General features: G+C 67.8%; 1 protein-coding gene across 1 annotated transcript in view; it reads right to left on the reverse strand.

The window, feature by feature from the left end:
• Window positions 1-5,129: 5,129 nt before the first annotated feature.
• The window catches only part of RXRA (retinoid X receptor alpha), a 79,440-nt gene continuing 57,802 nt past the window's right edge, over window positions 5,130-26,767 (reverse strand). Inside the window, exons 3-10 of the mRNA XM_036329172.1 lie at window positions 21,977-22,127; window positions 21,396-21,575; window positions 14,982-15,151; window positions 13,398-13,527; window positions 12,017-12,149; window positions 10,395-10,486; window positions 9,745-9,850; window positions 5,130-8,226 (exon numbers count right to left, since the gene is read on the reverse strand). Of these exons, the coding sequence (XP_036185065.1) occupies window positions 8,079-8,226; window positions 9,745-9,850; window positions 10,395-10,486; window positions 12,017-12,149; window positions 13,398-13,527; window positions 14,982-15,151; window positions 21,396-21,575; window positions 21,977-22,127 (1,110 nt within the window). The 3' untranslated portion in view covers window positions 5,130-8,078. The remainder of the gene's footprint in view (window positions 8,227-9,744; window positions 9,851-10,394; window positions 10,487-12,016; window positions 12,150-13,397; window positions 13,528-14,981; window positions 15,152-21,395; window positions 21,576-21,976; window positions 22,128-26,767) is intronic.

Here is a 26,767-nt window from a genome sequence, read left to right on the forward strand (position 1 = left end):
CAGCTGCTGCCGCCGCGGGGCTGGTCCGGGGTCCAGGGCCCAGGCGCGGGGACAGGGCGGCCGGGCGGCGGCCGCGCATCGCACGGGCCCCTGGCGGCGGGCGGGGCGCTGGGAGAGGGAGGAGACGGTTGCCAGGGAGACGGTGGGGGTTAGCCAATCAGCAGAGGCCACCGGACTCGGCGGCGGACTGCGCTCAGCGAGGCGATGCTGCCCTCTGGTGGCGAACGGGGGCGCTGACAGCCCGGCCCCGCCTGCAGTCTCGCCGGTCGGTGTTTTGGGGACCAGGCTGCCCCTGCCGGGCTGGCCTGCGGGGCCTTGCAGACTGAGCTGTGGAGGCCGCGCACACCGGCCACAGGCGGTCCTGTGATTGGGGTCATTCCCATCCCCACTGGCTTTCACTCCTGGGCAAACTGAGGCTCGGGCATAGCAACAATGACCTAGTTAGTGAGCCTGACCTTGGAGGGAGGGAGGGGAGGGGGGGGGGGGGGAGAGGGAGGAGAGCCAGTCAGGGAGCAGGTCGCCTATCAGCCCCTCCTGGCACCAGATCCCAGTCCCGCCCACCATCTCCTCCCCCCTGGGCACCTCCAAGCCCAGCTCAAGTAAAAAAAGAAAAGAAAACTGAAAAAATATGGAAAGGCTGAGCCACCGTCCCCATCCGGAGCCGTGAGGCGTCCCAGCCCCAGCACCAGGGCCCCAGCCCGGGCTCCAGGGCGGGACCACGGATACCCCTCCCGAGTTGTACCCGCCGCACGTGGGCGTGGGGCAGCCTGCTCCGTGTCCCCGTCCATGTCTCTGCCCTCCTACCCGTCTCAGGACGTGGGGTGGCGTGGAATGTCCTCACCTGGGACTTGTCGGGCACGTTTCTGCTGGGGTCCAGCCCCAGGAGGTCCAGGGGTCCCCAAAGGTGTGGACGGAGTCGGCAAAGAAGGAATGACACAGAGAGAGCGTTCAGTTGATCAGCAGCCTAGCCAGGATCTCTAGCCAAGTTCTGGTCAGGATCTCCAGCCAGGTTCTGTGCCCATGTTCTCTTGCTAGGTTCTCCAGCCACGTTCTCCAGGTTCTCCAGCCAGGTTCTGTAGCCATGTTCCCTCGCTAGGTTCTCCAGCCAGGTTCAGTCACCAGGTTCTAGTCAGGTTCTCTTGCCATGTTCTATCCAGGTTCTGTAGCCAGGTTCTGTCTGTAAGTTCTTTGGCCATGTTCTCTCACTAGGTTCTGTCTCTAGGTTCTGTGGCCAGTTTCTGTCCAGGATCTTTTGCCATGTTCCATCTCTAGGTTCTGTGTCTAGGTTCTGTGTCTAGGTTCTGTCTCTAGGTTCTGTCCAGGATCTTTTGCCATGTTCTCTCCAGCGAAGTTCTGTCTCTAGGTTCTGTGTAGGTTCTGTGTCTAGGTTCTGTGTCCTGTTGTCTTGTTACATCTGTATTTATACCAGTTGACTCCAATCCTATCAATCTCTATTCCAAAGGTTAGGGCGTTTCTTATCTCCATTCCAGGGAGTAAAGATTATGTAGCTTAAGCATGATTGTTCGTAGTTAAAGTGATTAATTACCCGCCTGGCACTTAGTTAAGGGGTTTTATTCCCTCCCTAACTTCAGGGGAAAATCCCTACCTGGGGAAACAACCTTTCTCGGAGAGGTGACCTTGGTTAAAACACATAGTGCCAAGAAGGTGAGCAAACATATTAAGAACAGTATGCCATATATGCCAGGTCCCTTGAAACAGCAAGGATGGACCGGCTCCCGGCACGTTTCCTGCAGTCAAACTGGGGCGGGTTTGGGGGCAGACCACGGGGGGGGGGGGGGGGGCGCCTGTCACCGCCGCCATCAGGGCCCGTGCTGTCACCGTGGCTCGTCACTGCTGCTGACGACCTGGCCCCTGGCTTCTCCGCTCTGAGGCCCTCTGCTGGCTCCCTGCACTTCCTCCGTATGTTCACGTTATCCTTCGAGTTATCATCCAACGCCACCTGAGTTAGTCCCTCCCAGCGCCGCTGTCCCCGCGATGGTCGGTCGGTTGGTCGGTCGGTCGGCTGCGGCCTGTGTCCCGGGGGCGACCCCATCGCTGTGCTCCTGCTGGTCTCGCTTCCAGGCCCCGCCAGAAGCTCCTCCTGCCCCGCCCTCGACCCGCCGTTCAGTTCCGGGAGCCCCTTCCCAGGGACCTGGATGCGGCAGCTCAGCCGTGAGCCCGAGTCCCAGGGAGCAGCTTCGTCAACCGGCCTCCCCCCGGCTCCCTGGCCTCCGCGCAGCCGCTCATTCCCACGCCCCCGACTTCATCGGCCGGGGACGGCCCGGGGGTCAGGGTCCCTGGCGCCCGGTGACTCTAATGTTCAGGGAGTCGCGCCCCTGCAGTAGGGCTGCGGGAGACCCCACAGACCGGAGGGACAGGACGGGGTCAGGGTGGGCTCTGCACCAGTGTCACCAGCAGGGGGCAGTGCTGCCTCGGGCTGGCCAGCTCCCCTAGAGCTGTTCTGAGAGACCTGGTGCACCCCCCCACCCCACCCGGGCAGCCTGGGGGTTCATCAAAACCAAGGGGTTGGTGCCTGGCCACGTGGTTCAGTGGTTGACCGTCGACCTATGACCCAGGAGGTCACTGTTCAATTCCAGGTCAAGGGCACATGCCCTGGTTTGCGGGCTCCATCCCAGTAGGGGGCGTGCAGGAGACAGCCGATCAATGATTCTCATCATTGATGTTTCTCTCTCTCCCCCTCCCTTCCTCTCTGAAATCAATAAAAACATATGAAAAAGAAAAACAATATTTAAAAGAAAACATACAAGGGGCTGGGGCTGCCCACCCCAAGACAGGACTCCTCCCAGAGAGCTGGGGGGGCGGGGGGCGCGACCGGGGGCTAGGCCCTCCGGCCTGCCCTGGGTTCTCCCCGGGCGTCCATGTAGAAGGTTCTGCTGCTGAAGGGGGGGGTGGGGGCGATGTTAGATTGAATGGCCGGTCCACTCCGACAGGTCACAGCAGCTGGATGCCCCCTGGGGCGGGGCTGGCACTGTCCTCAGGTTCTGTGCCAGGCGTGGGAGTGCTGCCAGGCCCACAACACTAGGGCAGCTGCCGCCCCGTCCTGGCCAGGGTCAGGGTCGGTCCTCACCCCACGGGAGCCCGGGGTTTGGAGACAGATGGGACTGGGGGCATCAGAGGGCTGGGGACTGAGGTCTTTACATGGGCCTTCTGACGCCCTGCACACTCCGCCCCTCCGGCCTGAGGTCCCCGAGACTCCGGCCACCTCCATGGGGCCCCCCCTCTGAAGGCTGCTGCCCCAGCCATGGCGCCCACTCCCGACCGTGTCCTCCGTCTGTTCCCAGGGCCTCTCCCCAGCCCTCTGATGCCCCTTTGCCACGCATGCCCTTTCTGCTGGCCGATGGCAAGGCCGGCCTTTGCCTGGCACTGGGCCCCTGGCACCCAGCAGGGCCTTGGATATGTGGGTGCCCCCACCCCACCCTCAGCGCTCAGGTTACAAACCCCAAACCCTGCAACTCCGCTGTCACCGCCTCGAGCTCAGCGCCCCCGGTCCCGGGGGAAAACCCTGGGCAGGCATCACCACGGCAACCGGAGGCAGCAGGGAGCCCGAGGCCAGGCTGCCTGGCAAGGCTCAGGGCAGCCTGAGGGGTGGCCTCCGGGTGGGCTCCCCGCAGGAAGAGGTGTGAGCCCTGCCACCTGGACACCGTCCAGGCCCCTCTCCCAGGTGAGCACGCCGTCCAGGTGAGCTCCCCAAGAGCCTCTTGGCCACCATCCTGCTCTGGCCTGGGCCACCCCTAACGGTCAGACAGGCGTCCCCGACCCAGGCCCTGCTCAAGGCTCCGTCCTCCCAGCACGAAGGGCAGGACCTCGGGGACCTCCTGTTCCTGGACCTCCCTGGGCCCGGAGGCCCCTCCTTGCCCAGCCTGCTCTCCGCAGGGGACACCCACACCAGCCCGCCCTCTGCGCTCCCCACCCTGTGAGGTCCCCCCGCTGGGCTCACTCACTCACTCGCCCTGGAGGCCATGCCCAGTGCTCGGGGAGCGGACCGCGGGGGCCCAGTGTCCCACACAGAGGGTTTGGGCATGTGGGCGGCAGAACAGGGTCCCTCAAGCAGGAGGCAGCCCCCAAATTCTCCAGGCCCCTCAAGAAGGGACCCCTGGCTGGTACCTGTGAGCCGCTCCCAGCAGGGCCCAGAGGCCAGTGGGGGGCTGTGCTGGGGGGGCGCAGGGCCAGGGCCTCAGACGGCGCCCTCCCGCCCCCCAGGGCTCCCACACCCTCCCGCCCCCCGGGGCTCCCACACCCACCCGTCTAGGAGGTCCTGGATGGGTCCCATGGGCGAGGTCAGGGCCCTGACCAGGGGCAGGCATGAGGACCCACCGGCCCCGGCACTCACAGTGGGCTTGGCCACGGGTCTTAAGTAGACGGCAGACCGTTCCTGTGGTTCCGGGTCCCCCGGGCACCACCGTCCAGGCCGTCGGGGGCCCAGAGAGCAGCTCGGAGGCAGGTGGGGCCACCAACCCATCCCCCCTGGGAAGGAGATGGTGGGTGTGGTTCCCAGTTCTGCAGGGGCCTGGCCAGTCCTGCTGTGAGCTTGCCAAGGCCCCTCTGCCCCACCACTCCCCCACCAGCCACAGTCCACGTGTCCGGGCGGGCAGCAGGTGGGGGTGTTATAGATGAGCTGAAGTTGTGCATTTCAGTGTGTGTGTGTGTGCGCGCGCCTGTATGTGTGAGAGTGTGTACACAGGTTGAGTGTGTGAGCCCATTGTGGGGGGGATGTCAGGGGAGCCCTGCCTCTCAGGCCCTTATAAGGTCTACCCCTCCCGGCTGGGAGTGGCTCTCACCCTCAGCGCCATCTGTCCAGGGTGCCCAGGGCCTCCCCCAAGGAGCCTGCTAGACAGAGACACAGGAGGGCTTGGCCCAGCCCAGGCCGGACAGCGAGGACCGAAGGGCACTGGTCACACAGGAAGGAGCAGATGGGCGTCATCCAGGTGTCTGTAGGCAGCCAGATGGCCGGTGGTTCCCGCTGTCGTGCCTTGCCCGGCCTGGCAGGGTCAGGCTGAGGATGGCCGCCCGCCCCCCGGTGGCAGAAAGCCCCGGAACCCCCTTGTGCGGCCGACGTCCCGACCCGAACAGGAAACCCAGCAGAACAAACGAGGCCTGGAGGGCGAGGATGTGTTTTAAACGCTCATGTTTTGTTCCTCCTCCCACGCTGTCTCTTTCTTTTCCACGATTCGCACACCCGGCCCGCGGCTAGCGCTGCAGAACAGTCCGTCGGAAGCAGCTTCACAGTCGTGCACGGGAGGCGTGGCGGCAGGGACAGCCCCGTGCGTGCAGGCCGGTCCCCGGGCAGGGCGGGTCCCCGGCGGGGGTGCCACCAAGGCCACGAAGCCCGAGCCGCATCACCGCCCGCCTCTGCTCGGCTCCCGCCGCGCTCCCTGAAGGGCCACCTCGCGATCCGGGCAGAAACAGAGCAAGCCCCTCCCGCGTATCAGCAAGTTTACATGACGATAAAATTACATTTGTACAAAAATAGATTTTTTTCACCTTTCCCGCTGCTTAGACACTTCTTAGCTTCCTCTCTCTTCATTCACCTCTGGAGCGGCCGCTCGCGTCCCGGCTAAGGCATGGCTAAGGGTGCGACCGGCTGGCGCTGTCTGCGCCAAAGCATCTTAAAATAGATGCACGTCCTGGCCTGGAGGCCGTCAAACCCGGTCACCAGAGGGTCCTCAGGGACTTGCTCACACGAAGCAAATGGACGGGGAGTCTTAATTAAAACAAACAGGACACGTCGGGCACGCATGTCCGCAGACGGCGTCAGCTCCAGGCGGTTCTCAACAGCACACACGTCCGCCACCATCCCGCGGGCAGGGGCCAGGCCACGCACCCGAGTTCCATGACGGGGACATCAGCCGGTGACCCGGTCGCTGCCCAGCCAGCCAGGCCTCCCGGGGCCCCGCAGGGGGCCCGGCCTGGTCCCGCACCGGCTGCCGCCGGCCTCCTGTGGGAACGCCGAGCCGGGGGATGCCCGGAGGCCGCACTTCCAGGTGACGGCAGCAGACGTGGGGCCATCACGGTGAATGTCCCGCAGGCCGCTTCCCAGGGGCTGGGCCGGGCAGGCTGGCGGTGCCAACACCTTCCACGCACAGGACGTGGGCATCTCGGGCCTCGGCGGGAGGCGCCAGCTGCCGGGCCTGGGCGGTGTCCAGCGGCCGTGCGGGGCAGCACGGGCGGCGAACGCGCTGGTTACATTATCTTTAGAAAATTAAAGATTGTCCCACCAATAGGATAATAATTACCAAGAATCACTGTAGCTGAGCCAGGCTGGCGAGCTGCTGGAGACCTGGGTAAACAAGCCGCAGGGCGGCCGCTCCCCCCCTGCAGGCGGCGCTGGGAGCAGGAAGCGCAGCCGCAGGGACGCTGGTGCAGGCGGGCTGCGGGGGGCAGGGGGCCAGGGGCGCTTCCACCTAAGGGAGGTGGTGGCCCGGCGGCCTCAGGGCTCTGCGGGCTGCCAGCCGGTAACAGTGACGTCCCCAAGAAGCCGACCCCCCACCAGAGGGCCCCCAGGTCCCCAAGAGGCCAGAGGAGCAGGAGGGAGCTGGGCATGGGCGACGGGGTGCGTCTGGCTGCAGAAGGCACCGGGGCGGGTGGGCAGGCTGTGGCACCCCTCACAGGAGTGCCCGGGGCAGGCGGCCTCGGCCAGGGGCCTCCACCTCAGCCCGGGTGGGGGGCTCTGGGAGGCAAAGAATGGACTGTGTTCCCCGAGGGCCGGCCTCTTCCCGCCCAGCCCCTGCCCAGGCACCCTGCACCCTCGGGGTGACTAGGGAAGGCTGCCCTCCGGACACACACCTGCCCAGGGCTGCTGGTGGGGGCGGCAGGAGGGACGCTGCCATCACAGACACGCCCTGGGGCTGAGCAGGCAGGACCCCCATCGCCCCCTCTGCTCAGTGCTGGGTCCGTGGGGTGTGGGCGTGAGAATGGGCAGCACGGACCAGAGGGAGGGGTGACCATGCACGAGGCCAGTTCAACCCGCAAGCCCCCACCTGCAGGCCCGAGCGCCACCGCCTGGGCTGGGTCCGAACGCTGGGGAAGTGGGTGCGGGGCTGAGCAGGGCGCCTCCACCCAGAGGACTGTCAGATGGGGCCCCCACACCTGCTCCACCCCCAGGCCAGCCTGGCTGCTCCCGGGGGCGTCGAGCTGTGCAGAGGGCCTGGTGCCTAGGGGTTCCCGACTCTGAGCCTTGCAGTCAGAAAAAGCGCCTCTCCCGGGAGCTCCAGCCACGGCCCCACCTGCCCCTCCTACGGCTCTGGGCCCCCAGATCCCCCGGGCTCCCCAATGGATGGAGACCCTCCGGGAAGGCAGCCTCCTCCCCTCGCATCCCTGTGGGCCCCCGGGGGCAACCTCTGCCCAGGAGAGGGCGGACAGCAGAGGCGTGGGCACGAGGCCAGCCTGGGCCTCCGCACAGACAATCTGGGATCAAGCAGAGACCGGGAACCCCGTCTGGTCACCCGGGGTCAGGCGGCCATGGGGGGCGGGGCGAAGCTGAAATGATGCAAAGACAGGTGGGCGGGCAACCCTCGTCCCCGCAGAGGTCAGCCCCCGGCATGGGCAAGGGGACCCCGCCGTCATCTTTGGAAAAGGGGCCGCTCCCCTTCACTGACGGAGAAGCCCACCCGCCCAGAGCCCCTTGTCGTTGTCCAGGAGGGGGGTCCTCTGCAAAGACACACCAGCCCCACCTGCGCCCCCCATCATGGGCGGGGCCAGCACTCCAAGCGGGAGAGCTGAGGGAGACTCAGAAACCCCCCAACGCCACCCTCCCGCCTGCTGCCGGGGACAGGGCCCGGGGGACAGGGCCCGGGGGACAGGGCCTGAGGCCGTGAGCCACCCAGGCTCTCGGGAGCTGATGGCCAGGGGGGCCACGCGAGTTCTTGCCGCTCCGGCCGCCGCCCTGGGAAAGCAGTGCCCTATGGGGTCCAAAGACGAGCAGCACTGACAGGGAGGGGGTGGCAACACATCTCTTAGGCTTAGCAGTGACAGGCTGCACCCCGAAGTCCACACAGGCCGGGCGGAGAGGGGCAGGGACGGGGCTCGGCCGAGGAGAGCGGCTGGCGGGGCGGCCGGGCCTAAGTCATTTGGTGCGGGGCTTCCAGCATCTCCATGAGGAAGGTGTCGATGGGCGTGTCCCCGATGAGCTTGAAGAAGAAGAGGTGCTCCAGGCACTTGAGGCCGATGGACCGCAGCGCTGGCAGGCGGAGCAGCAGCTTGGCGAACCTGCGGGGCAGCGGGCGTGAGTGCGGCGGGGTCACCCCCCTCCGCCCGTGCCTGGCTGCCTCCCGGGACAGAACTGACTCTCAGGCCCGATCCCCCAAACCTGCATGAGACCTGCCTGCGCTGAGCTTAGGGGGGCCAGGGGGGCCCTCGGGCGGAGGAAACGGGGCTGCAGGGCATGGAGACAGGAGCCCAGGTGGGCACGGAGACCCCGGGGTGAAGGGCCAGTGGCCAGGCCGGGTCAGCCGACTACGGCTATGCAGGGAGTTCAAAACACACGGGCTTTCCCCCAGGGCGAGAGGCGCCCAGCAGGGTTTCACAGCAGGAGAGAGCTGAGCGACAGCAAGGCCGCTGGGTGCGGGGGGGCTTGAGGCGGAGGAGCCGGTCCTGAGCTGGTAAGACCCACCCATGCCCCCGCCAGGCCCACCGTGCCCCTGCCAGGCCCACCCGTGCCCCCGCCAGGCCCACCGTGCCCCCGCCAGGCCCACCGTGCCCCTGCCAGGCCCACCGTGCCCCTGCCAGGCCCACCCGTGCCCCCGCCAGGCCCACCGTGCCTCCCGCCAGGCCCACCGTCCCCCAGAAGCAGCTCTGCTGGAACAGGCCCTGCCCGGCCCTGGGAGTTTCTGCGTCCCGGATGGGGGGGCAGAAGTTGGGGGGGCCTTAGAGGACAAAGGTCAGGCTCAGCCAACTGGGCCCAACGTCCCCGCAGGGACACCCACGCCGGCCCAGGCCCCTCCGTGTGCTGCCCGGGTCTCCACTCGGACCTCGAGGCGCTGCAGGGCTGTGGGACCTCACCACGTATTTGGGGGCGAAAGCCCTGTGCTTGGCTGCCGCACAGCCCGCATTTTCTAGGCAAAACATGCGGCCCCCGAGGCTGGAGCGGGGCCAGAGGGCGAGCCGTTCTGCTGAGCTGGCGGGCGGCTGCGGCGGGGCGCCAGGAAAAGCAGGGGCTGCCGCTCCATCCAGGAAGCTCCACTTAAACCAAACCAGATGGGCCAGGGCTCGGCCACGGTTAACCGTGTGCGCGCCAGCCGGCGGGCGGGAGAGGGAGGCCTGCCCAGGACCCCCACCAGGAGTGGCCTTTTGGAGGGAGGGGGTACGACCGGGACAGAGTTAGCCCCTTCCTTCTCCTGACACCTACTGTGCCCCAGCACCACGGACCTGGAAATGAGACGACCCAAGACCACCCCATCTATCGACCCTGCATGCGTTGACAAAGCACCTACTATGCGCTGGAGTCTGGCCCTGCCTCTAGTGGTTCCCTCGGGGGTGGGGGGAGCACGGCCTTCTTTACGCTCTCTACAGAGACAAGCACCTACTGCGTGCCGGCGTGCGCGGGGCCCATCTTCCTGGTGGGGCTACAGAAAGGTGTGCGAGCGTGTTTGCACTGGGCCCGGGGCCCCGTCCTCGCTCCGGACACGCCAGGGGTTCCCGGGCTGCCTTCCACCCAGGAGGGGCCACTTCTCATCACACAGCAGTGCCCGGGGGCGCCCTGCGGGGGCAGGCAGAGCGGCGGCTCACCTGCCCGGCTGCTCCGGGTACTTGTGCTTGCAGTACGCCTCCAGGGACGCGTACACCTTCTCCCGCAGCGCCTCCACCTCGGCCGGGTTCGAGAGCCCCTTGGAGTCTGAGGAGGAAGGGGCCGCAGGTCAGAGCCCCTCCCCGAAGCCGCCTGGGACACGTGCACTCGGGCAGCACGGGCGGTGGGGGCAGGCTGGCTCAGGGGACGCGGGACAGGCCTGTCCCCCAGGACACCTCCTGGAAGCCATGGACACCACCTCGTGTGACCCTCACATGGGCCAGAGGAGGGGCGGCCCGGCCCGGCCCCATGGTAAATGGAGGCACCATGGCTGGGGCACTGGGGTGGGGGGCAGCGGGAGGCTGTGGGTGCTGTGGCTGTGGGCAGTGGAGTGCGGGCACCGTGGCTGTGGGCGCCGTGGCTGTGGGCGCCGTGGCTGGGAGGTGCTGTGGCTGTAGACAGCTGAGTGTGGGCACCGTGGCTGTGGGTGCCGTGGCTGTGAACGCTGTGGCTGGGGGTGCTGTGGCTGTGGGCAGCGGAGTGTGGGTGCCGGGGCTGTGAACACCGTGACTGAGGGTGCTGTGGCTGTGGGCAGCGGAGTGTGGTGCCGTGGCTGGGGCGCCGTGGCTGGGGCGGGCCTGCAGGGCCATACCCGGGTTGAAGAGCACGATGGCGCGCAGGCAGCCCAGCTCCGTCTTGTCCATGTGCATGTCCCGCATCTTAGACACCAGCTCCGTCAGGACCCTGCGAGGAAGCGGGCGAACGCCAAGGCCACGTCAGACTGTGCCCACGCTGGGCCCCCAGAAACACCCACAGGACTCGGGGAGCCCACGTGGCCCCAGAAGACAGCTGAGAAGGTCAAGCTTCAGCTGCCCAGCCCAGGCCCGACGTCCGCCACGCCAGGCCGGTCCCCTCCCCCCGCGGGCTCCCTGCTCTGCCCGGAGGGTCTGCATGTGCCTTTATTCTGGAAACCTGGGGCTCCCACAACTCCCTCTCTCGGACCCTGTGACAGCCGAGCCAACATGAGCCAGGGACCTGGACACGGGGCCAGGCCCAGGGCCACCGGTACTGAGCTGCAGACGGCGGGCGCGGGCAGCCTGAGGCACAGCGCTGGGGCGCCAGCATCACCCACACCCCCAGTCCAGGAAAGGACGGGCCGTCTGAGGCCTGCCTCACTCAGAGGGGCCTGTTCCACTCCTCACCAGACATGTATTTCCACGCAGAGCCACCCACCAGCCTCACGGGAACAGAGAGCCGCCCCAGAACCCTGTCGGGGGAGCTGACCCAGCCTCGCGTCCTGGTCCCCAAGTGGCAGTGTCCTGACCCCGGGACCAGCTACGGCCTCCCACCCGGCCTGGGCGCCCCAACCTCACCAGCCCCAGCCTGACAGCATATCCAGGAAGTGGCGAGTGGTGGGAATTGGCCACGGGGAGCAAAGGGAGGTGGTCCAGGTGGGGCCTGGACAGCCGCCAGGAGCCCATGCCTTTCCCTGTGGCCCCAGGAGCCCTGGGGTCTGCAGGCTGGTTGGGGGGGAGGGGTTTGGGGGGCGTTCTTGCAGCTGGAAAAAGACCCGGGGGGCAGGTGGGAGAGAGCATGTCCTGACACCATGTGGCCTCTGGTCCAAGGGCGTGTGGACAGGGGTGGGCTGCAGAGACGGGGCCCAGGTAGACGGGTGCAGCCCAGGCTCCACCGGGGGCCAGGAGCCACGGCTGAGACCCAGCCGGCCGGGCAGGGGCAGGCCCTTCTCAGGGCACACGTGGGCCGGGCTGCACTCGGGTACAGCACACATTGACTTAACAGGCACAGGGAAACGGCGCCTACGGAGGAACCCACTTCTGCTTGTTACAAAGTGCAGCTGTGGCCTGGCCGGCGTGGCTCGGTGGTTGAGCACGGACCTATGAACCAGGAGGTCACGGTTCAGTTCCTGGTCAGGGCACATGCCCAGGTTGCGGGCTCCATCCCCAGCATGAGACGTGCAGGAGGCAGCTGATCAACGATTCTCTCTCTTCGTTGATGTTTCTCTCTCTCTCCCTCTCCCTTCCTCTCTGAAGTCAATAAAAACATATGTTTTTTAGAGCAGCTTTCCTCCCCACACACAGGGTTTAAAAAAGAGCTGGAAGGAAGCGCACCACGTTAGCCACGGCCGCGAGGACCCGATGCTGGACTTGTGAAGGGTTTAACTTTCACCTTGCACCTTCCTCTACGCCCCAACTCCAACCTTCGTGAACAGAACAAATGCCACGCTGGACGTGACGCGGCCCGGCGGCCACCCACCTGTCGAAGATGGCGCCCACCCCCGCGCTGTGGGCGCTGTTCCGGTGCACGTGCAGCCCCGTGGCGAGCAGGATCCCGTCCTTCACGGCAATGGACCGGTGCGAGAAGGAGGCGATGAGCAGCTCGTTCCAGCCTGGGGGAGGCGAGCGATCTGTCAGCAGTCGCCGGGGCCCGCCAGCCAACCCTTCTCAACCCTTCAAAGACAGCGTGAGCCATCTGTCCCACACCTTCCCCATGGGAACCCAAGCTAGGGTTCCCAAAGTGGGCTACGTGGAACCCTAACTCCATGAATGTTCCCCTGAAAAGAGGTTCCCGAGCACCTACGTTTGGGAAATGGCTCTCTTCTGCAGTGCACATTGGTACAGTAAAGGCCCTGGCAAGTCCTCACAAACACGTGTGCCCAGGGAAGTCTCTTTTTGCAAATGCAGGATGTTTGTGCCACAGAGTGCCTGGGAGAGCTCCCACATCCTCTCTGGGACGGCCACGGAACAGCTCAGGCCAGGGAGCACCTGGGAGAGCTCCCACATCCTCTCTGGGACGGCCACGGAACAGCTCAGGCCAGGGAGCACCTGGGAGAGCTCCCACATCCTCTCTGGGACGGCCACGGAACAGCTCAGGCCAGGGAGCACCTGGGAGAGCTCCCACCATCCTCTCTGGGACGGCCATGGAACAGCGCAGGCCAGGGAGCACCTGGGAGAGCTCCCACATCCTCTCTGGGACGGCCACGGAACAGCTCAGGCCAGGGAGCACCTGGGAGAGCTCCCACATCCTCTCTGGGGCGGCCCCAGAGCAGCAGCTGCCAGTCTGGTCCCAGCAGCAAACTCTCAGAGGTCAACCTGCGCTACGCGGAGCCCCACGCAGTAAACCATGGATCTGAAACAAGGCACGTTAGAGCCGCAGGCCAACCCGCGCTCTCCCCGCGGGCAGGGAAACCAGAGCAGGCAGCAAAGGGGGTGGGGGTGGGGGTGGGGGGACGGCACAGGAAGAAAACCTTAAACCATTTCTGTGCTCAGTGTCTCCGTGCCTCCTGCAACGGGGAACAGGCAGTCCCTAAGAGCAGTAACCGGTCACAGCCGCACGCCGGGGCTGCTGGCTGACATCACATGGAGGATCCCATGTGACCCGACCACAGTCCTAAAGCAAGCATTAGCCCCATTTCACAGACGGGGAAACCGAGGCCCAGGAGAGGAAGGGCTGCCCTGTCATGTCACAGCGACAGGGTGACCCCCGCCGCCCCCCCGCCCGGCCCTGTCACAGCGACAGGGTGACCCCCCCACCCCCCCCCACCCCCCAGGCCCTGTCACAGCGACAGGGTGACCCCCCCCCCGCCCGGCCCTGTCACAGCGACAGGGTGACCCCCCCCCGGCCGCCGGCCACTCACCGGCCCGCAGCAGGATGACCTGGTCGTCCAGGGGCAGCTCGGAGAAGTGCGGGATCCGCTTGGCCCACTCCACCAGCGTGAAGAGCTGCTTGTCGGCCGCCTGGCAGATGTTGGTGACGGGGTCGTTGGGCTGGGTGAGGGGCCCCGCAGTGAGTGGCAGGCAGGGACCGCAGCCCAGACCAGGCCCACTCCACCGGCGTGGCTGAGGAGGCCCCCAAAGACGCCTCGTCCGAGTCCCCGGAGCCTGACTCAGGGCTGGGGCCTGACACAGCCAAAGCGGCTTTGCAGACTGATCGAGTGAAGGGGTCTGAGGTGGGGGGGCCTGGAGGGGGTCCCTCGGGGGGCGGGGCTGCGAGGGGATCCAGCTCCATCCAGCTGTGTGGCCTCCAGCAAACACCTAACGTCTCTGAGCCTCGATTCCCACTAGACGAGCAAGCTCAACAGCACGGCTCCATGAGCTCCCGGAGCCGGAGCGGAAGGGCCATCCTGTCCCGGGAGCGGTGGCAGGACCCAGCAGAGGCCCGAGGCCCCAGCGGCGAGGTCACAGACGCCGGCGCGCTCTGCATGGGCTCACAGGCGCCCCCTGCCGGCCGCCCTGCCCGCTGCCAGCAGCTTCGACCCCCTTCCTCCGAAACCACAGGGAGACCAGGTGCCAGATCTGTTCTCTCCCAGTAATGCCCTGACTCGACAGAATTAGGCGCTGGCCGCCCTCCTGGGCCTTCGGTATTTTTGGAGTTTCTGCTCGACATGGGTTTCTGCTTGAAATCCTCACAGCTGCCTCCCTCCCCTCACCGGGACTGGAGAGGTGGGCCAGGCCGCATTACCCGGGTCATGGGGTCACGGAGTGCAGGGAACTGGGGGCCTCAGCCTGCCGGAGCCTCCTGAGCAGGTAAGAGGGGACCCCCACACTCTCAGACTGGGGCAGAGGGCCATGTGTGCGCGCCCGCCGCACAGAGGTGTCGCTGTGCCTGACGGAAGGTGGGCAGGGAGGAGCAGTTCGGTGCCACCCCAGCCTCATGGTGATGAGGGGGAATTCACACACACCACCGAGCCAGGGCCAGGGCCGTGCGGGAAAGATGGGGGCCGAGCCCACCTAACAGGGCCAGGCCCACCTTGGCAGGAGCAGGACCCCCTGAGGAAGCGACACCGTAGCTGAGACTGAAGCCTGAGGAGTCAGCAGGGGCAGCATGTGCAAAGGCCCTGGGGTTGGGGTGGGAGGACCTGGGCCACTGAGCCAGGGGGAGAACGGTCAGGGTGGGCTGGACAACCTCGGGGTCAGCCCCAGAGCCTGAGCCCTGAGCCCTGAGCCCAGGGCCCAGGGGAGACACAGATGAAGTCTAGAAGTAATGCTGCCCGCAAACCTGGGCCAGATGCGGGGTCCCCGTCACCCACTGGACGACAGGCCAGAGACCACGGGAAGCATGAAGGTTCAGGGCAAAGTCCCGGCTCTGATTCCAGGAATCGGAAAGGCAGCGCCCGGGCCCGGCTGCACGGCCTCGGCGGCCCAGCAGGTGGGTCCTCCCCAGGGGCGTTCACGGGGCCCACGGTCCCTCGCGGGAGGCCAGGGCGGGCAGCGGCACTCACCGAGCTGGGGTTCAGCCCCATGTTGGCCTCCACATACGTCTCAGTCTTGGGCTCGACGGCCAGCTCGGCCTCCAGGATCTTCTCCACCGGCATGTCCTCGTTGGCGCTGCTCGTGGACTCCACCTCGCTCTCGCTCCGGTCCTTGCCGCGCTGCCGCTCCTCCTGCACGGCTGAGACACAGACCGCTCACACTCCCCGCACGTCCGCCAGGGCGCCCCGGCCCCGGCGCCGGCCCCGCGGCAGAGCTCCCAGCGGGAGAGAGGCAGAGCCGGGGGGCTTCCCGGAAGAGGGGCGCTGAGACGGAGGGGCAGGAAGACGGATTCCGGGGCAGCAGAGGCGCGCAGGGCCCAGGGCCAGAGCAGGAGGACTGGAGCGATGAGGGGTCGGGAGGCAGCCGAGAAGACAGGGTTCATATCAACCCTGTCCCCAAGAACACCCAGGCGGCCAGGTCTCCCCACACTGGAGCTGGGAGGCCTCTGGCTTCAGAACCACAGCTCGGGACGCCCTTTCCCCAAGGGGCCGGGCCCCGGGAGTCACCAGCAGGCTGACGCCCACGTCCACCCCCCTCCTCTCTGGTGGGGGCACCAAGGGCCTTAAACGGGGGTTGGGGGGGAGCAGGCAGAGGGGAGAGGCCGGACCCTGAGGCCTGTTATGGGGCCAGAGGGGCTGCCCACTCCACACTGTTAGGGCCCAAGCCAGCTGGTGTGTCAGGGCCGTGCCTCCCCGGGACACCCCAGATACTGTGGTGCGACCTCCCCCAAGCCCACCTGAGCCCACCCTCCCGGGGCCCTGCTCTGCTGAGCCAGGGAATCACCCCAGGCCCCTGGGGACCACAGCCTCCGCAGGGCCCACCCCAAACAAGACCCTTGGCTTCTGGGGGTCCCTGGGGACCCACTGCACTGGGGGAGTTTGGGTGACACGCAGAGTCCTGCACGAACACTCCTGTGCACCCCCCTTCCCCCCGCCCCCCACTGCTGGAAGGGCCTGGAAGTAGCTCCTTGCTCAAGCCCAGGGCTGCAGACCCGGGGGAGGGCCGAGGGCCGGGGCAGGCAGAGCTGGGCCCGCCTCCGGGGCCGCCCGTCCACAGCTCCTAGCGGGAGGTAACTGGGAGAGCCCCCAGGCCGGGGTGCCGGGCTCCCTGCTTGCGCTGGGGAGTCCCCAGGCCTGCCCGGGCCCCGTCCCGCCACCCAGAGCTGGTACAGTCCGTCATCACCTCTCCACCCACAGCCAAGCGCTTCCTGCCGGCCCCACCGCCGGCCACACAGAGATGCCGGGACCCGTCCCGCCCTCCCGGGCCCGGGGCCCCTGGGTGCACCCTGCGCCCTCCCTGCAGACACACGGCTAGGTGCTGCCCTGCCAGGGCTGCGCTCTCCCACACCCCAGGGCTGACTCGAGTGGGGCTCTGCCCACATGGTGAGGCGCCAGGACCGTCACGAGGCGCCCGCTGGGCCGAGGAGCCGGCAGAGGCCTCGGTCCGAGCTGTGCAAGCCTGGCCCCCCTGGCAAACCGGACAGCAGGCGGGGCTGGGGCTCAGGCTGGCAGGCGGAGGGCAAGGAGCCGCAGGGCCTCGCACCCTCCGCACGGGGTGCCGGGTCACCCCCTCTCACACCAAGCAGGGTTACAGCCAGCGAGGCCGACCCGGCCGGAGGCAGCCACACAAGCTGACCGGGCCAGCATCCGGGGTGACGGGTCCCCAAGGTCTGTCCCCCCGGCAGAACCCTAAACCCTCGGAGGCAGGACACAGCTGAGAAGCACGTGTCTTAGCTCAGACACCTCATTTTTCGAGGTGGGGAAACTGAGGCTCAGGCAGCCAAGGGGCACGGCTGAGCTCTCAGGACGGGGGGGGCAGCTCTGAGGCAGGCAGCCTGCCCCGACCCTGCTCCCCCGACAGCTGTGCGGCCAGGCAGCCTCGCCTCTGTACCCCCTCCTCAGCCCCACCCTGAGCGCCGGCGCCCCCTGCAGGCTGGGCCGAGGCGGTGCCTCGAGATGCTCACAGCTCTGTCTGCACCTCCGCTCCCGCGCTCTCGGGGACCTCCTCCCTCTCCAGACAGCCCGAGCTGCCAGGGAGCCCGAGCTGCCAAGGGTGGCCCTGAGCGTGGGGCAGCGCCCGGAGCGGGGGGCGGGGGGGGAATTAGCCGGGACTTCGTGAGGCTCTGAGAAGCTGCAGGGCCCGCAGCTCTGAGCAGTGCCCTCGCAAAGGCTACGGTATTTGCAGGCCGCGGCGGGGGCAGGAGAGGGAGGAGGCCCCCCCAGGTGGCCCCCAGGTGGGGTCCTGTCGGACTGGCGCTCCCGCCGGCGCCAGGAGCCTCGGGCGGGAGGCGTCTGGGAAGAGGTGTCTGAGCACAGTGGGCAGAGGAGGCTGGGAATCCCCGGGAAGACCCTCCCCCAGCAGCCAACACGGCCAGAGGGGGGCTCACCCCAACACAGGCAGGGTCCCCAACATCAGGAGGCCCGCTGACGTGAGGGCGAGCGTGTGGGAAGGGGCGTCCGGGTTGGCGGGCACTGGCCCTGCTGCCTCCTCTGCTGTGGGCGCTGTGGGCACTGCCAGCTGGGACTGTCTGTCCCTTACGTGACCCCCGGGAGGCAGGACTGGATTTCACCAAAGGCTCTGGCCCAACCCCCTCTAAGGGCTGGAACCGAGACCCGAGGGGGCGCTGCCGCGGTGCACAGCGAACTCGGGGTCCTGAGCCCAGAGGGACCGCCCGCCTTCAGCTGAGGGTCGCGACCCAGGACAGTCTGCACTGAGTTATCACACAGCGTGCACATGCACACACACATGCACACACAGGACACACACACACACATGCACACCGCCCCACCAGGCACCGTGCTGCCACCTGCCACACTCCCAGGGCAAGCGCTGGGGGCCCCTTGCCGATGGCCTCACCGCCATCGGGCACCCCGAGGCCCAGAGGAGCAGTCACTTGCCCAAGGGTGACGGGGAGGCACCTGACCCAGCCGGCTCTTCCTCTACAGGAGAAATGTGTGGGGCCACGCGTGCCTGTGCCTGCACACACATGTACACACATGCACACACATGTACACACACCAGACACTGCCCCTTCCGCACCCCGGTCCCTCAGCCCTCAGAGTCCGGAGACGGGGCATAGGAAGCGAAGGTCGGGAGGAAGGAAGCAGGGAGAGGCCTTCCTGGAGGAGGAAGCAGGAGGCCAGCCTCCCCCCTCAGACTGGGAACCCCACGCCTGGGCCTGCCTCCCCCATCAGACCAGGCGCCCCAGCCCTGCACCCAACGCTCCAGTGACAGGCAGGAGCTCAGCTGCAGGGGGGCGGGGGGGGGGCTGGCCGAGGGGCATTTCCACCTGGGCCTCAGCCCCGCCCCCACATGCGATGGAACAGGCCACTGGCGGCTGCTTACACTCACGGACCGCCCCTGCCCCACGGTGCTGTGCTCGGCGGCACCTCGTCAGCCAAAGAGGTAGGTCCCGTCCGCCCGGAGCTTGACCCCCTGGGTTCTCCCTGGGGTCACCCCACCAGTGCCAGCCTCGAGCTGCCCCTCCCACCAGCCCCTGGGCAGTGCCACCTGTGCCAGCTTCAGTCTCCTCACCTGAGGGTGCAGCTCACCTCCTATAAGCTCCTGGCCATGGGCACAGTGGGTTGGCACGCCTGGCGCCCATTCCCCTGGGCACCCACACTGCCCTGAGCTGTGTGGCCAGCAGTGCCCCCACCAGCAGGGAGTCCTCCCTGCAGTACTTTGCCCAGAACAGCAGAGGAGAGGAGCTGTGTCGGGACCATTCCAGGGGCGGGGCCGTGCCTAGCGCCCGGCTCGAGGCTGCAGGACAGACTGGGGGGGCCATGCCTCCCGGCCCCTCTGGGCCACCCGTCCTGGGGGACCCTGGAGCGCCCTGTAGGGACAGCACTGAGGCCACACGGGGGCCACACGTCACTCTCCCGAGGACGGCTGCGGACTGTGCCCCTCTGGCACCAGGAAACATGGCAAGCCACCGCCGCACGGGGGCCACATGCCCGGGGCAGCGCCCACCTGGCTCTCAAACACCCAGCACGGCCGGCGGGGCAGCCCCACTCAGTGAGCCCGGGCACGAGGGCTCTGCTGCACGTTCTGCCCGAAACCCGGGAGGAGGCCAAGCGCGCTGGGCCTGGCGGGGTCAGGCACTGACCGGCCCGTAAGCCCGGCTTCGAGGGTCCACACCGCCTCCCCGACACGCCCGGGGCTCAGACCAGAGCGCGGAGGCCGGAGGGACGCAGCCCTGGGCTGGCACCCGTCTGCCAAGTGTGGGGACAGCCCCACAGCACCGGCTGGGACAGCGTGCGGAGACGGGGCGGTGCCAGTGAGGCCGTACACAGAAGGGACCCCCGATAGCTGCTCGGGACGAGACCCAGGCGCTGGCGGGTCAGACGGCGGGGGGGCGGGGGGGGTCTCCCTGCCAACTGCAGCTCCACTAGGTGATACGGGTGCTCGAGGGGACAGGAAGCTGGAGGGTGAGGACACCCAGGCCCGAGGGGGACAGCTGGACAGGCCCAGGGACCTGTGGAGGGTCACCCTCTGGGGCGCAGGGTGGCTCCATGCCCCGCCCTGTGCCACATCTCCCGACACCCTCGGGCTGGGCAAGCGGCCTGCCTGATACCCCTTCTTCAGGCACCGGCCTGGCCACCTCCCACCCCGAGCCTTGCCCGATGCCCAAGGCTGGGGCGGTGCCTCCCCTGCGTGGCTATGTGACGCTCACTTTCGACAGAAGGGTACCCACAGCTCACTGCTGCGGACCCAGCGCCCAGCGTGGTGGGCTCGGTGAGTCAGAGACCTCGGCCACACTCCAAGCCTGTCTGTGCTCCAGCCTCGGGCTCATGCCAGGGTGCCCACCTCCCCCTGGCACACTGGTGCCCAGCACCTGGCCAGGCTTCAACCCAATCCACTGCCCACCTCAGGCTCATCCTGGCCCGATCCCCATCCTTCAGGAGCATTACTGTGTCCCACCACCTCCAGCAAGCCCTCCCTGACTGCAATGGGCACCCAGGGCAATCGGCCGGGCACACGCCACCCCAAGGGCCTAAAGATATCAGTCCTGAGGGAGCCTGAGGCCAACTCAGCCCCGCATGCGCCCGGACAAGCCCTGACCTCCTGGCCTCAGTTCCTCCACCTGCACAAGGAGGGCGGTCCATGCACTACATGAAACGTGCACTGACCAGGAAGGCCCCGGCGGCCCCCAGCTCAGCACCGGAGCCCGAGCTGCCCCTGCCCTTGCGGGGAGTGCGCCCGCGGCAGGAGCCGGCCCCGCCCGCCCGCATCACCGCCCCGCGCCTGCAGCCTCAGGGAGGAATCCCGCTGGACAGACACCATGGCCCCGCTGAGGTTTCGATTTCTGAACAAGAACAATTGGGGCTGAGGAGGAGCCGAAAACAAGAAAAGAAAGAAATTGGAAAAAACTGCAGCCGCCACAAGAGGGCAGTCGGGAGGCAGTGGGAAGGAGAGGGACACAGGCCAGCCACGCCTGGGCCTCAGAACAGCCACCGTGAAGAAGGGAACAGACGGCGAGACCCCAACCCCAGGGCGCCCACCCTCTGGAGAGAGTGACTCTGAGCGCAGGGGTCACCAAACCTACCGATGGGGAAACTGAGCCACGGACAGCCAGGAGCGAGGAGGAGGCCACATGCGAGCCAGGACTGAGGGCCCAGACCCAGGCCTGGCTGCACCGCCTGGCCTTTCAGTGACTTCAGAGGAGTGACCTTCGTGCTCCCTGCCGGCCCCGCCCCCGGCAAATGTCAATAAGCCGGGCCCACAAATCCAAAGCCGAGAGGCCAGCGGCTGGAGCCCACTGATCCAGGCCCTGGAGCTGGGGTCACCCCGCCAGGGCTGCAGGGGGAACAGAGCACAGCTTGACCCCGGCATCCAGCAGGCTTGGGGACGCCTGGTGGCCTCTGTAGCTCCCTGCCCCCCACCACTCTCCAATCAGCGCTGCCCCCACTAGGGCCTCCTCAACCGTCCCTACTGGACAGCAGGGACACACTCAGGACCCATGTGCACCCGCCGCCCCGTGCCAGCCTCAGCCATTCCCGTCCCACCTCCCACCTCCAGCCGTGGCCCTCGCCGTCCTCTGGCTCTGCCTGTGTCCCTGGAGCCCCGTGCTGGCCCTGGACATGACCCCCACGGACAGGGTCTGAGCCAGAGCTGTCCCGCAGCACCGGGCGCCACCGTGCGGGACCGAGGCTGCCCTCCTGGGGTCCCGGAGCCTGGCCCACAGCAGGCGCTCAGGAGGGATCTGGTGGGTGAGATTCCCGGGCCCGGACATGCTGCCCATAGAGTGGCGGCGGCAGCGGCGGCCTCTAGAGGGAGTGAGTGCCCCGTACAAGAGGTATGCAAGCAGCCACCCGCCACCAGCGTGCGGCGAAGCTTCCGGTGCAGGGCTGGGGGCGGCTCAGGAAGGAGGGCCCCGCGCCTACCTTCCCGCTTCATGCCCATCGCCAGGCACTTCTGGTAGCGGCAGTACTGGCAGCGGTTCCGCTGCCGCTTGTCGATCAGGCAGTCCTTGTTGTCCCGGCAGGTGTACGTCAGGTCCTTGCGCACCGTCCGCTTGAAGAAGCCTTTGCAGCCCTCGCAGCTGTACACGCCGTAGTGCTTGCCTGCGGGCGGGCGGCCGTGAGCGCCTGCACCCCCTGCACCCCCGGGCCCCTGGCCCCACCTGGCCTCCGGGCTCCAGCGCTGGGGCGAGGCCCAGGCCCGCGGGAGCCGGCCCTATCCGTGTCCTCCCCGGGGGCTACTGGGGTGCAGAGGTGAATGCGAGGGGTCCTCTGCCCCGGCTCAGCCCAGAGAGGCACAGCCCGCACTGCCGCCTCCTGTGCCAGCGTCACCACCACCAGCTGCCTCCCCTCCGGGGCCTCCGGACCACCCTGGCCACCGTGGGCGCCCCACTTACTATCTCCCCGACGTGAAAACCCGAGAAGGTCCAGAGCCTGGGCACCCCTCACTGCTGGCCGACCCTGCCCCCCCACACCCGAAGGCCCTGTGCCCGCTGCCCGCCTACCTGAGGAGCGGTCCCCACAGATGGCACAGATGTGCTTGGTGAAGGACGCCATGTTCCCTGAGGGGTGGGCCGGGACCTTGAGGACGCCATTGAGGCCCAGCGGGGGCTTGATGTCCTCCGTGCTGCTGACGGGGTTCATGGGCGAGCTGAGCTGAGGAAGGAACGTGGGCTCAGCCTGGCCACAGCCCCCCGCAGCCCTGCAGCCAGGGAAGCGCTGCCACAGCCCCACTTTACAAAGAGAAACTGAGGCTCAGAGGGGACTCTGCCCACCCCAGGCCACAGCCGGGGAACAGCAGGGCTGAGCCCCAAGGAGCACCAGCTGCGTGCCGACCCCCCACTTGCTATCTTCAGAAGGGGACCCGCCCAGCCCCTGCCCCTCGCCCGCCTAAGAGCCGCCTCCCTTACTGGGCACCCCCTCGGCAGGACAGTGTGAGCCCCATGACCTTCCCGGTGAGCCAGGCGCTTGGGGGATCCCCAGCACACAGAGGGGCACTGAGGCCTGGTCACAGCGAGGAGGGAGGAGAGCTGGGGTCCACCCAGAGGCCACATGCCCGGGCCTCGGGGGGCGGGGCGGGGTCTCCGGTCGTGTGTCTGGAGGAGAGGGGGACAGAGACACCCCTCGGGCATCCACTGCGAGGGACACCCTGCCTCTCCTCACAGCCCTGCGCCCTGCACGGCAGCCCGCCGCCGCCAAGGAAGCGTGGGAAACTCACCGTCACCCTGGCAACAGCTGCCGGGGCTGCAATGACACAGCAGTTTTGGTTCCGCTGCGTCTGCCCGGCTCTCCTGTCAGCACCAAGGGCCCCGCGGTGCTGCCCGCTGCACCCCACACGCCAGCCCGCCTCCCAGGCGCCAGGACCCCGGCCAGGCAGCACCCCAGCACCCCACTTCTGCAAACCCCTGACAAAGGCGGAAACCGGGGACGGGCGGCAGCTGCTGCCCCCTGGTAGCCCCGGGCGCCTCCCCACACAGGAACCTCATCCTCTTCCTTCCCGTGACCCCCAACTCCCACCCCCCTTTCTCACGGGACCGGAGAGCGCGGTGCTCACGGCACACACGTGGAAACCGCCTCCACGGCGTTCCACGGGCCTCCACCCGGTCCCTCCTCGGCCAGGCGGGCCAGGTGCTCTGTACGGACGGTTACCGCCCCCACGGGGCGCGGGGGGGCTGCGGGGGGCCAGAGCCAGCCCACGGGGCGAGCATCCGGGGCCCCCACCGCAGAGCAGGGCGGCCTGCGCTGTCTGCAGGGGGCAGGGTGCGTCCCAGATGAGAGGGGACGAGGAGGGACACGCACAGCTGCGAGAAGGCGCCGACTGCATGCCCAGGGCTGCTGCACCCCGGGCTCCACAGGCCGGTCTCGGGCAGACGGCGTGGGAACCCCAGGGAAATGCCCCTGCCCCCAGGCGTGACCCCGCTCGCTGCAGAAGGCCCCCCAGTGACCCACCCGGGCACCCGCACAGCTGGCCGCCAGGTGCCAGGGACGGGACCTAGCTTATCCTCCAATCCTGCCGCCTCCGCGGTGACTTGGGGGAGGTCATCCCTCCGAGCCCGAGGTTCCCCGCGTGCCGCGGGCGGGAGCAGCACCCAGCTAAGGCGCGACAGGCACAGCTGCACCCCCACACCTCTCCCCGAGGAGAGCCCGCCGCCCGGCTTGGGGCCAGGGAGGGGCTGCCCGACCAAACATTTGGAAGTGGGGGGACGGCACCAGCGGCCAAGGGCAGGCCCCGAGGAGCCAACTGGGAGCCACTGAGGATGTGAGGGGGCCCCTCCCGGCTGCAGCCCTCCCCGAGGGGGGACCGGCCACCATGCCCGCGGCTGGGTCAGCCTGGCATCCCAGGGACAAGAATGACCATTGCCCCCTCCTGTGGTTGCCCAAACCATGCTGGGTGGGAAGGGGGCACCTGCCCTGTCTCCCGGCCCCCCACATACAGGTCCTTGAACTGGGGCCTGCCCTAGGTAAACTGAGGCAGTACTGGAGGAAGGCTGGCCAGGTCCCACCAGGCAGGACAGACGGAGAGGTTGGTCTCGGTCAGTGCCATGACACACTGACTCCCAGGCTGTGGCGCACTCCCTGCCCTCCCGGGCTCCGCGTCCCCTGGGCACAGAGTTGGCCGGGGCTGGGGAGCCCTCGGAGACCCTGCCTGCGGGAGCCCCTCTGCCGGCCCCAGGGAGGGAGGGCGAGAGAGGAACACCGATGTGAGAGAGACATCAATCCGGTGCCTTCCATGGGTGCCCTGACTGGGATCAGACCTGCCACCCAGGCGTGTGCCCACCCAGGCATCAAACCGGCAACCCTGAGGGGCACAGGATGACATCTAACTGAGCCACTGGGGCTGGGCCCCCCACTCTGCCCGCGCGCTTCCCCCACCCCCCACATGTATATATACACGTCTACGTACATGTGTGTTTTTTAATTGGTTTCAGAAAGGAAGGAAGAGGGATAGAAACATCAACAATGAGAGAGAATCATGGATCGGCTGCCTCCTGTGCACCCGCTACTGGAGATGGAGCCCGCAACCCAGGCCTGTGCCCTGACCGGGAATCGAACTGTGACCTCTGGTTCATAGGTCGACACTCACCCACTGAGCCGCACTGGCTGGGCCCCACTCTGCTTTTTATCTCAACTGCCAGGCAGTCCGACACGGCCACAGGCAGGCCCTCGGCCAGGGGTCCTCCTTCCCCTTCCCAGGCCTCGGGCTGGTCACGGCTCCCAGAAGAGAGCAGGCAGCCGGGGCCTCGCTCTGCCACCCCCCCCACTGGGCCCCGAAGCCCCTACCTCCACTCCACCCGTCTCCTAGGGGACCCAGAGCCCGAAGCCTCCTCGGTGTGGCCGGGGTGCGGTCCCCGTTTCCCCTTTCATATCCTTGGCCTTTATTTCAGTTCCCGCCGGAGCCGATGGGACTTACTCAGACAACCGCTGCCGGGCCAACGCCCGGGGCCCTGCTCATCCCTCCCGGCCTCTCCCCCTTCACCACGCCCTTCCTCCCGATCGCACGCAGCCCCCACCCCCACCCCACTGGCCGCGCTGGGAGGCCCTTGCCCACGGCAGACCTCGAGTGGGGGGCTCCGGGCCTCCACGCACCGAGGGCAGGCCCAGAGCCCCCCCGCTTGCCTCCCGGAGCACCCCCCGCCTTGCCTCCATCTGTCCATCAGAGCGGAGGCAAACCCTGTGAGGCGCGCTCAGTCACGTGTGGACGCCAGGTGGCTGAGGCCTCGCCGCCACGGCGACCACAGCAGGAGCCGGCAGGGCCGGGGCCGCGCCTGGACCGGGAGGCTCTGCTGAGCCGGCGAGGCCGGGACACCAAGGTGCCCACGCGTGCCAGGCGCTGTGGGCACGCTCTGGGATGTGACGGGGACGCTCCCTGGGCCCTGTGAGGGTGCAGCCCCCGACCAGAGGAGGCGAGGACAGCGGGGGCGCCAGTGCCTACACTGTGGTCCGGATCTGCCGACCCCACACGTCCCCGGACCTGCAGGCGGGCCCAGGGGGGGTGGATGGGGCGGGCCGGGCCCTGGCCGTGGACTCGCGCAGGCAGTGCTGGGCAGAGCGCCAGCCCCCCGACGGCAGCAGAAGACAGAACCGCGCTGGTCCCGGCGACGCCGCCTTCAGTGCTGTGGCTTGGAGCAGGGGTGGGGGCGCGCCCCTGGAACTCACCCACACCCCATGGATATGGGGAGCCCCGGTTTCCAGGACCAACTGCTCGCGCCGGAAAGCCAGGCTCAGCTCCCAGGGAAAGAGCTATGCTGAGCGGTGAGGCAGGGGTCAGGGGTCAGGGGTCAGGGGCCCGGGCAGAGGGCCAGCACGGGCTCAGACCACACAAAGCCAAGTGCAGCCCAACCACCTGGAAACAGACAGACCGACAGCCGACCAGCAGGACAGCGGCGACCCTCTGGGCACACGGTCTGCTCTGCCCTCCCCCTCCCGGCCTAACCCCTGCCTGGACCCCTCGTCCACCCGGAGCGGCCTGGGCCCTTAGCTCACGCTCTGGATTCAACAAGCACCGTCCGCGCCAGGAACGCGGGGCATGCAGGGAACAGAGGGCAGAGCAGAGGCGGCCCTGGAGCCCCCACCAGTTCCACCCATCCCTGCCCCGGGACAGCTAACAGGGTCAGGGCCACCAGGCACCCCAAGGTCTGCGGGCACCCTAGGCCCCGCCCCTGACAGCCCACTGCAGGTTGCCCCCCGTGCACAGCTCCGGGGTGCCAGGCCGGGCGGCAGGTCTGTAAGCACCAAGCTCGCGGGGCTGAGGGCGTAGGCACCCCACTGCCCGGGCTGCAGTCTCAGCTGCCCTTTCGTGTGCCCTGGCAGCCAGCAAGAAGGGGGGTTGCAGCTTCACCAAACAGCCCGGGAAGGTGGCCGAGCCGCCCTCCATCCCGCGGCCTCTGCCGGCTTCCGGAAGGCCAGGGGACCCCCAGCCCCAGGTGCACAGGGGTGACGAGCTGCTCCGCCAGCCCCGCCTAGACAGGCCCAGGAGCAGGGCAGTGAGCGGGCCACGCGGGCCCGAGGCCGGGGCCCCAGCAGGGACGCGTCTGCACTGCACCAGGCACATCTGCCCGGCGGGGCCTGGGAATGAGCAGAGACGGGAGGGGAAGGACAGGCCCAAGAAGGGGCCACAGGGGCTGCTGAGAGGACATGGGCCCCAGGGAGGTGGGTGTCAGCCTGAGAACATGGACTCCCCACCCTGCAGAGCTCCAAGCCACGCGAGCAGGGCACCCCCGACAGGAGGGGGCCGTGCTGAAGCGGTGACCTCTGAGGGCCATGGGCTCAAGGGTCAGCCAGGCCCAGGCTCAAAC

The sequence above is a fragment of the Myotis myotis genome, unplaced genomic scaffold, assembly GCF_014108235.1.
Source record: "Myotis myotis isolate mMyoMyo1 unplaced genomic scaffold, mMyoMyo1.p scaffold_m19_p_12, whole genome shotgun sequence".
Classification (NCBI taxonomy): Eukaryota; Metazoa; Chordata; class Mammalia; order Chiroptera; family Vespertilionidae; genus Myotis; species Myotis myotis.